The 10725-nt window shown below is 35.3% G+C and overlaps 1 protein-coding gene across 1 annotated transcript; it reads left to right on the forward strand.

The window, feature by feature from the left end:
• The first annotated feature begins 1556 nt into the window (after nucleotides 1-1556).
• On the forward strand, nucleotides 1557-5069 carry LOC110783457 (tetraketide alpha-pyrone reductase 2-like). The gene is made up of 6 exons (XM_021987796.2): nucleotides 1557-1697; nucleotides 1785-1960; nucleotides 3296-3484; nucleotides 3606-3768; nucleotides 4023-4212; nucleotides 4344-5069. Exons 1-6 carry the CDS (start codon nucleotides 1592-1594, stop codon nucleotides 4483-4485), a joined length of 966 nt encoding a protein of 321 aa, XP_021843488.1. The 5' UTR covers nucleotides 1557-1591; the 3' UTR covers nucleotides 4486-5069.
• The last annotated feature ends 5656 nt before the right edge of the window (nucleotides 5070-10725 follow it).

Consider the following 10725-nt stretch of genomic DNA (forward strand, 5'->3'; position numbering starts at 1 on the left):
TGAAGTTTCGATTTATAATATTTTCATTAAATTATGAAAACTATATTTTTATTTAAATTCGTTATTTATAAAATTCGTTACTTATAAAATATTAATTTTAAATTATTTATTGTTTAGATACTAATTCACTGATATAATATTTTGAAAGAAATTGGACTCGGAGCTCAGGACGAACGAACCAAGGAAAATCCCTAGAAAATCGCGGAGTTAGGTAACGACTATTGCTAGTACCCGCAATCCCCTTATAAATATGATTTATGAAAATATGACGTTATGATTGAATTTAGGAATTAAATGTTTTGACATGTTTTATGGATTGTGGGAATGAATTATGATTTGTTTGAATTATTCTTTATAATATGATTTGATTGAGTTTTCTCATAAAATGATGTTTATATGATGCCATGAAAGAAATGATATTTTTATTGATCCCGGGATCTAAATGATGATTTATGCTCTAAAGTGTTATGTTATTTCAATTGAAATACAAAATCCAAGGCTTAGTAAAATTACATAAAACATGATAAATGAAAGTGAAATACCTAGTTTGTCTGGCAGTATATAAACTACTATCTTCCTATCTATCGGTCATGCATGTACCTATGGACACCTGTCCACCCATGGATTACGAGCCCAGGCTCCCATGGTTTATGAGCCCAGGCTCGGGCCCAGACCCCATGTTACCAGTTCGATGATGAGCCTAGGCTCATATGGGCCCAGACCCTAGTGGAGAATTCCTTCACGGTTCGTACTTCCCGACAACTAGTATGTTAAATTGCAAAGTTTATGAATGAATTAAATATGATGTTTTATTAAATATTTTACCTTATTCTATTCTCTATGTGTTATTAAATAAAATGAATTAAAATGAATTTACGTTGCTAGAATAGTTCGTTACTGAGTCTTCGGCTCACCATTTTGTTTTAGGTACTGCGGGGAACGATGGAAACGAGTAGTGGCGAGGAATTTCACTTTAATAATTCCCACCTAGTTTATATAATAGTTTAAAGACTTTTAGTAAGTTATGTAATTTTATTTTGGAAATATAAAGGATCATTATGTTAATTTAGATGATTTAATAGCTTATGTTATGATATTGCCTTGTAATTCACAGGAGGGAGTTACGGCGGTAATGTCCCGACCGAATTAGGTAAATTCCGCCGATTAATTATGTGATTTACAGATCGAGGCGTTACAACGTGCGACTAAAACCAACTTTTAACAACGTAATAATTTACAAATTCACTAAATAACCTTGGTAATACTTCTTCCATTTTTTTTAATTGCACCATCTTGGTTTTATCATTATTCGCTTATTCTTATATAGTTATTTTTTGTGATTTATATGTAAGGAACAATATACTCATGTGGAATCTTGTTAGATTCGTCTCGAAATATACTCTCAAATTATCAAATTTTTATAATTTTTTAAAATGTATAATGAGAGATATTAGTAGTTAAAATAGTGAATTGACAAGCGTGAAATCTCAGATGGTGCAATTAAAAAAAATGGAGGAATTAATTGACAATTTTCCATTTATCCGTACAGTGAGTGAAACATGTGGCCAACAAAGCGAGAAAAAAAGAAACGATGCCAACGTACTGTGTGACCGGAGCAACTGGGTTCATAGCCGCTTATTTGGTAAAAGCTCTTCTTCACCAAGGCGACATTGTTCGTGCCACCGTCCGAGATCCTGGTATCTCTCTCTGTTTTTTCTTTCAGATAGTAATCATTTAACTTGACTGATTATAATGAAGCTGATGTAATGAATGTTCTGACCCAGATAATGAGGAAAAGGTGGGATTTCTGTGGGAATTAGAAGGAGCGAAGGAAAGGTTAACACTATTTAAAGCTGATTTATTGATTGATGGTAGCTTTGATGATGCTATTAATGGAGTTGATGGGGTTTTTCACACTGCTTGCCCTGTCTTTCTTCCTCCTGATACCGATGATTTTCAGGTATAATTTAACATATCAACTCTGATTAATTGGTTGTTATTGGTTTGATTATGTGTCTTTGTTTAAGTTGAGTAATGACTGTGATTAAGTTAATTTATCAAACATTTAAAAAAACTGTACTCAAAATTGTTAATTAAGTTGAGTGATTAGTGACAGTTTGGAGTAATAATTGAAAATCTAATTGAACTGGAGGACTGCAAAGTGTAAACTTTAGTGAACACTTGAGCTCAATTTGGTCTTGTTGCTGGTGAGGATTGCGGTAATAAGAGTACCCATAAAAAGATTAGCAGCAACAAGAATCAAAATAATGATGTAATCGACATAGAATTGTTGTTTACGAGTACTCAGATGAAAGAAAACAGGAACATTAAAAATTTGTCATACTTGGTATATGTTGTTGAAATTATAACAGAGATAAGAGAAGGGAAAGAATATGATATTTCTATTGCTTCAATTCAATTAACAATACCACAAACATAAGCCTTATATAGGCATAAGAACAACGATAGCTAAGGAAGCATAATCAACTAACCGACTAACACATTAACATAAACTAATCACGTCCCTTAAATTAAAGGTGAAGAAACCAGCTGCGAATTCGGGCATGCTTGCATGTACCTTGTAACAAACAGCATAGCAGGCAGGTATACCCGCCCGCCGATGTAATAGACAGCTCGATATATTGGCATGAACCCCAAAACCAGTCGTTGCAGGAAGTAGGGTGTGCAACATGGAATCCATACCAAGGTTCCGGCTCCGCAATAATGTCCGGCTTCTAAGCATGATTTATCTGGTACACCAATGGCCATCATCACTACGATGGCAAGGATAAATAGGAGAAATACAACATATTTGCTTGTGTTCATCACTCATATCATGAGTTCGTTACACTTTTCTTTTGGTTTTCGATCACTTAGTTTTTTATAACCTTCAATGTCAATGCATCCATATGTAACCCATCGTGGGCATGCCCTGGCAAACAACTAACTAACTTGTTTGAACGTACGAAGTACATAATTAATATTAAGTCAGTACTACATAATTGTTTGTTACAAATTAGGATTTCTTTAATAAAAGGTTTTATGGTCATTTTTTATTATAACAGTGTTGGAGTCAAGCAGAGACAAGCATTACTAATTTAAAAGTTGTTTGTATAATTGTATTGGACTTCTAGCTAGATCAACTATTGATTATGGTTCCACTGTTATTGTGAGTGTCATTTGGCTGCGAATCATTGATAATTTTTCTTCTTACTAAAACTGTAAAAGATATTTTGGCAGTCTCTGATTGCAAAATACATAAAATCTATCATCGAACTTTTGTCATGATTTGCAGGCGCTGCTAATTGATCCATGTATAAGAGGGACTTTGAATGTTCTTAATTCATGTAAGAAGGCAATTTCTGTAAAGAGGGTTGTACTCACATCATCCTGCTCTGCCATACGCTACCGAGATGATGCATCACAAGTGTCTCCTTTAAATGAGTCACATTGGAGTGATCCTGAGTACTGCAAGCGTTACAATGTATGCTAAGCTGCTAACTATTTCGATATATGTACTGAATTACTCCTTCAGTTATTACACTCACCTTTTCAATGTCTAATTAAAGGAATCCATAGTAAACTGTTGGTGTTTCTGGCTGCAGCTGTGGTATCCATACGCAAAGACATTAGGGGAAAAGGCAGCGTGGGAAGTAGCTAAAGAAAGTGGTCTTGATCTAGTGGCAGTAAATCCATCATTTGTGGTTGGTCCGTTGCTAACTTCTCGGCCCACAAGCACACTGGAATTCATATTATCACTTACCAAAGGTGGAATTTCTCTTTTTACTCAATATGTAAAACATATGCATACTCAAAATAAGAGGTCTTTTCTGCAACTAATCATTTTCAAGTATGTAGTCACTAGTGTGGTGATGTTGTTGGGAACTAACCTTAATTACACAACGCCAAAGAAAAACTCTCTGGTACTGAAATCATAAGTTGCCAATAGGATCTTGTATAACAACTATGATCTCACCAGAATAACGTAACTAGACTGTAAATTTTGTGACTTTTGGAAACAGGTGCTCAAGGAGAGTATCCAAAACAGGTTATAGGATTTGTTCACATAGATGATGTAGTCGCTGCACATATTTTAGCAATGGAGGAAAGAAAAGCATCTGGAAGATTAATATGCTCAAGCTCAGTTGCTAACTGGTCAGATATTGTGAAGATGCTCAAGGATAAGTATCCTATGTATCCATTTGAAAGCAAGTAAGTCGATCTTAATGTTAAATGGAATATTGCAAAGGACCCCGAATGGTCAGAGTATATTGCACTTTAAAGATTTTCCCAAAATTTATCAGCCTTTTTATGGTAATATTAACTTATTTTGGGTATCTTAGGCAAAGCAGCAATGAAGGAAATGATTTCCCACATTCAATGGACACTAGCAAGATAATGCAGCTAGGTTTCTCCGGTTTCAAAAGTGTCCCGCAAATGTTCGACGATTGCATTAAGACCTTCCAAGAGAAAGGATTTCTATAATGTCATGTTCTTCGATCTCTTGTTTTTCACAACCTCCTTTGTTAGAGTAGTCTTCAATAATGGTAAAGTTTTTGTTAAACTATCTCACATTATATTGACAGATTGAAGGAAGAAGTAGTAATTTAAATAGGAAATTTGGTGAAACACTATTTTTATGTTTGGGATTTTTGGATTTTATCTTTTAAATACTTATTTAAATTTAACTAACTTAGTTTGGTTTGTTTGACTAACACTACTATTTGACGTCTGACGTTAATGTTTTCCATTTATGGATCCCACTCCAAGGAAGAAAGAGAGTTAAAAGTTCATCAAAGATGTTACAGAATGTCGTTGGAGTGGGGTCCATAAACGGAAAAAATTAACGGCATCAATCTCAAATGGTAGTGTTAGTCAAACAAAACTTATAAGATAGTTAAATTTAAAAAAGTATTTAAAAAGTAACAATAGTTCACAAAACCTCAAGATAGTGTTTCACCAAATTTGCATTTAAATAGGTTCGACCCATCTTTAATGTTTGAACCCAAATTCTTATATGAGACTGTCCTCACCATCAACTGATGGTGAGACCAGTTCACACTTGCGAATTTAGGTATGTTACTTCTATAATTTAGACATGTTACTTTTTTTTTATAATTTTAGAGGAGGTACTTTTTTTAGTTTAGGTATGTTACTTCTATAGTTTATACATGTTACTTTTTTTATACGGAGTAGTTTTAGGGGAGATACCTTCTTAGTTTAGGTATGTTACTTCTATAGTTTAGACATGTTACTTTTTTTTTAATAATTTTAGAGGAGGTATTTATTTTAGTTTAGGTATGTTACTTCTATAGTTTAGACATGTTACTTTTTTTATACGGAGTAGTTTTAGGGGAGATACCTTCTTAGTTTAGGTATGTTACTTCTATAGTTTAGACATGTTACTTTTTTTTTAATAATTTTAGAGGAGGTATTTATTTTAGTTTAGATATGTTACTTCTATAGTTTAGACATGTTACTTTTTTTTATAATTTTAGATGAGGTACTTTTTTAGTTTAGGTATGTTATTTCTATATTTTAGACATGTTACTTTTTTTTTTAATTTTAGATGAGGTACTTTTTTAGTTTAGGTATGTTACTTCTATAGTTTAGACATGTTACTTTTTTTTTATACGGAATAGTTTTAGGGGAGGTACATTTTTAGTTTAGCTATGTTACTTCTATAGTTTAGACATGTTACTTTTTTTATATAATTTTAGAGGAGGTACTTTTTTAGTTTAGGTATGTTACTTTTATAGTTTAGATATGTTACTTTTTTTTTTATAGTTTTAGAGGGGGTACGCTATTGGTTTCGCGCTCGTCACACCATCAAGTTGATGGTGTGACTAGTCTCACAGGAGACGCGCTGATGTTTGAATTGGAGTGAGCCCTGTTTGGTTGACGATAATAATTCTTATTTCACAGGAAATTTTATTGGATAATATTTTCATGTTAGGATTGATTTATTGTTTTTCTAAAGTCACTAGCATGTTTATCAAACACCAAAAGTTTGGACTTCAACCTAATAAAATATTTTATTTTATTTTCTCTCTCTCTCCAACTCCAAATCTAACACCAACAACATCTAATAACATTTATCAAACACCAAAAATATCATCATCCAAGGTGACATTTGTCATTAAACTAATGTACTCCCTCCGTCCCAAAATTATAGTCCCATTTTTTAAATCGGGCGTCCCAGAATTATAGTCCTATTTCTAATTTTGGCTATTAAGGTCTCCATTTTCTCATGTACTATATTAATTAAAAATATATTGAAAACCCCACCCATGTATTATATTCCACTTTCCTGTGTACTATATTCTCTTGATGATAAGATTTGGGGAAGAAAACTGATCTTAGAAATTGTATTACTTGTTAATCACAAGCTTATTACAAGTAGTATTTATAGCTTAACATAATTCTAGAATGTACTAAAAGTTGTTACAAAGAGTAACTGATTCCTAGTGAATCAGTTATGTTGATGTGTTGATGAGTTAGCAAAAGTTAGTTACAACTTGCACTTGACACAATTTGATACAGCTGCTACATTATGCTGATTGCATCACTTAGTACACAGTAATCCAACATCCCCCCTCAAGATGGAAAGGGATGAGAATCAGACAATCCCATCTTGGATAGTAACAACTGAAATTGAGCAGAAGGCAAGGGCTTGGTGAACACATCTGCTAGTTGTTGTTGAGTAGGTAAGTAGGTGAGGTGAATGAGCCCTTCAAGAACTTTGTCCCTTGTAAAATGGCAGTCTATTTCTATATGTTTAGTACGCTCATGGAACACTGGATTTCTGGCAATGTGCAATGCTGACTGATTGTCACAAAGTAAAGAAATTGGCTTTAAGTTATGTACCCCCATATCAGCTAGGAGATTGATTATCCAGGTGACTTCTGAAGCTGCTGCTGCCATGGCCCTGTATTCAGCCTCTGTTGAAGACCTAGAAACAGTAGTTTGTTTCTTTGACTTCCAAGAAATAGGTGATCCACCAAGTAATAATACATAGCCTGTCACTGATCTTCTGGAATCAGGGCAAGCTGCCCAATCTGAGTCTGAAAAGGCTTGTAGAGTAATATTGTTTGCAGCTTTAAGTAGGATCCCTTGTCCTTCAGTATGAGCAACATACCTCAATGTATGTTGTAAAGAAGCTACATGAGATTCTCTAGGAGATTGAAGAAACTGACTCAGAGATTGAACTGTATAGGATAAATCTGGCCTTGTATGAGTCAGAAAATTGAGTTTCCCAACCAAAGACCTATACTTCTCTGTGTCAGCATATAGATCTCCATCATTAGCAGTAAGTTTGATGTTTAAAGGCAAAGGAGTGATGGCTTTCTTGGTGAGATCAAATCCACAGCCAGAGAGAAGTTCTTTAGTAAACTTCTTTTGACTCAAAATTACACCATCATCAGTATACCCAACTTCTATCCCTAGGAAATAATTTAGCCTCCCCAAATCCTTGATGCTGAATTCTGTATGTAAGTAAGATTTCAGCTCATCAAGTTTTTGTGTATTAGTGCCAGTAAGAATGACATCATCTACATACACAACATCAATATTGATGTGGTTGCCTTCTCTATGAATGAACAGGCTGTAGTCAAATTTAGACTGAATAAAACCTTGATGTTCAAGAGCTGTTCTTAGCTTCTCATGCCATTGTCTTGATGCTTGTTTTAGACCATATATAGACTTGAGTAATCTGCAGACCTTGTTTGTAGGATTAGGAATGCCTTCTGGAACTTGCATATAGACATCTTCCTTTAGATCACCATGAAGGAATGCATTATTTACATCAAGTTGATAGAGTGGCCAGTGTTTACTTGCTGCAACTGCAATAAGACATCTTATAATGCTCATTTTGACCACAGGCTAAAGGTTTCTTCATAATCAATCCCATACTTCTGGTTGTATCCCTTAGCTACCAACCTTGCTTTGCACCTTTCCAAAGCAACACAAGACTTCAGTTTTACTTTAAACACCCATTTACAACCTATAGCTTTCTTTCCTTTTGGTAATTCTACCAATTCCCATGTGAGATTGTGATCCAATGCTTCTAATTCCTTCAACATAGCTTCCACCCAGATTTGATGTTTGACAGCTTCTGTGTAATTCACTGGTTCTTGAATATCACAAGTTTGAGATAGAAAAGCTTTAAAATCTGTGGGAAATGTGATGTAAGACACCAGATTACACCAGTGAGTGGTGGTTGGATCATGAATATGATCTTGAGAGGAAGCTGTATGACAGATATAATCTTTCAGATAAGGAGGTTAGGGGTTTCTAGTGGACTGTCTAGGAGGAACTAGAGTAGGAGTGACAGTAGAAATGGAGTTCATAGTATTGGAGTGAATAATTTGTTCTTCATTGGGAGTACTGTGACTGGAAGATGATGATCCAGTATCAGTAGGAGAAGAAATTTGTGGGGAAAAAGAAACAGGAGAAGAGAAGGAAGTGGGAGAGTTAGGTATAAAATGAAAATTGGGAAAGATGTGTTCTGGAGTGGTGAAATCAGGAGTATCAAACAAAGGTGGGGAAGCAAAGGCTGGAAGGAATATGGCATTGGTGTAATTAGAAGTAGGTGGTTTGTGTTTGTTGTAAAGATGGTATGGGAAGTGTTTCTCATGAAATTGAATGTCTCTGGAAACAAACAACTTATTAGCATCAATGTCTAGCACCTTGTAACCCTTCTGAGAAACTGAGTATCCCATAAACACACATGGAGATGCTCTGCTGTCAAGTTTAGTTCTGCCAACCTTAGAAGTTGAAACATAACAGAGGCATCCAAAGCTTCTCAGGTGAGAGAGATTAGGAACAATGCCAAACATTCTGAAATAAGGTGTGTCAAGGTTGATAGCTTTCAAAGGCATCATATTGATTAGATAAGCTGCACACATGACACACTCTCCCCAAAACCTTGCTGGAACCCTTGACTGTATATAAAGAGCTCTTGCTGTCTCCAATAAGTGTTTGTGTTTTCTCTCAACCACCCCATTCTGTTGAGGTGTGTGGCTACAGCTGGTTTGAGTGAGAATGCCAAGTTTATGATACAACTGTTTCAGTTCACCCTCACACAACTCTTTTGCATTGTCAGACCTAACACATTTGACAGATACACCAAATTGAGTCTGAACCATATTCAAAAAATCTGTCATAACAGCAACTACTTCTTTTTTATTTCTCAACATGTGAATCCATGTAAATCTACTGAAATCATCCACTATGGTTAAAAATTGATTACATCCAGTTGAGGTGTTTATAGAATGAGGTCCCCAAACATCAATGTGAATCAACTCAAATGGAGCTTTAGTCTTAATGCTACTGTGAGGAAAGCTCAATCTATTCTGCTTAGCTACAGGACATACTTGACATATAGTATCCTGCATACAAGGGCTTATTTCACAATTAGTGTCTATATGTCTCAGCTGAGATGTCCCATTCTCAAGTGCCATAACTTTGCATTGTCAATGACTGAAGAACAACCTGCATTACAAACATGTGACTCCACAGGAACTGCTCCTCTTAATTGTTGTTCTCCCACATTGTATAGACCAGAACTAACATCACCAAGAGGAGTCAACCTCCCTTTCTGACAGCAAACAAAGCATTTTTCATGAGTAAAATGCATTTCACAATCTAGATCCTTGCACAGTTTGTGTACAGAAATCAGATTATACTTAAATTCTGGAACATGCAGGACATTATGCAAAGTGATCTCATCATTGAGTACAACTGACCCAATGTGTTTCACAGGAACTCTGCTGCCATTAGGTATAGTAATGTAGGTAGATTTATCTTCTACTGTTTTATAAGTAGTGAATTGTGAAAGATCATAGCAAAAGTGATCTGATGCACCACTATCAAGCAACCACTTAGAATTGGAATGAGACAATAAGCAGATGTTACCTGCCATCAGTGCTGCATTTTGGTTTTGATTAGGTGTTAGAGCTCCTTGAGCTTGTTGTTGTTTCTTGCCTAACAGCTCCATCAACTGGTGGTATTGTTCCACAGAAATTGTAGTTGTTGGCTCAACCTTAGTAGGTACTGTTTCAGAATCATCAAAAGATAGTGCAGCTGCATGTTCTGTTATCCTTAAAATTCCTGAAACCTGGTGGATAACCATGGATCTTGAAGCATCTGTCAATACGTCAATACTGTGTCCAGGAATTCGGCAGTGTGTGCAAAAGTATCCAGAACTGGTTTCTGAAAATTGGTTGAATGAGATCCTGTTGCTTGAGTTTTATAACTCTTGTTGTTCCAATGATCACCACCAAATCTCCTTTTCTCTGCTGCAAATGCCATAGATTCTGTATGATGAACATTCTTTGAAATTTCTTGATGTCTCTCTTCTTGAGCAAACAGCCTGTAGGCTTCTGAAACATTTGGTAGAGTAGGCACCATCAGCACATTTCCTCTGATTGTTGCAAACTGATCTGTTAGCTTCATCATGAACTGCATCACCATCTTTTCCTGTTGCCTCTGGAAAAAATTCTTGGTGACATTACATGTGAAGTTATTGCAAGTACAATATGGCATTGGATGTGCCTCCTCAATTACATCCCATATTGATTTAATCTCAGTGAAGAATTCAGACACTGACTTATCTCCTTGACTCAATTCAGCTAGTTTTTGCTCTAGTGAATGAACTTGTGTCATTGAAGTGAAACAAAACATGTCTTCAAGATCTAACCAAACATCCCTTGCTGACTTCAAGAA

The sequence above is a fragment of the Spinacia oleracea genome, chromosome 3 (genome assembly GCF_020520425.1).
Source record: "Spinacia oleracea cultivar Varoflay chromosome 3, BTI_SOV_V1, whole genome shotgun sequence".
NCBI classification, from domain to species: domain Eukaryota; kingdom Viridiplantae; phylum Streptophyta; class Magnoliopsida; order Caryophyllales; family Amaranthaceae; genus Spinacia; species Spinacia oleracea.

Bases quoted from the DNA above. Each gene is read 5' to 3' on its own strand.
- LOC110783457 (XM_021987796.2), top strand. From the start codon at position 1,592: ATGCCAACGTACTGTGTGACCGGAGCAACTGGGTTCATAGCCGCTTAT. The intron at 1,961-3,295 runs GTATAATTTAAC...CATGATTTGCAG, and splicing joins CTGATACCGATGATTTTCAG to GCGCTGCTAATTGATCCATG. The intron at 3,769-4,022 runs GTGGAATTTCTC...TTTTGGAAACAG, and splicing joins CATATTATCACTTACCAAAG to GTGCTCAAGGAGAGTATCCA.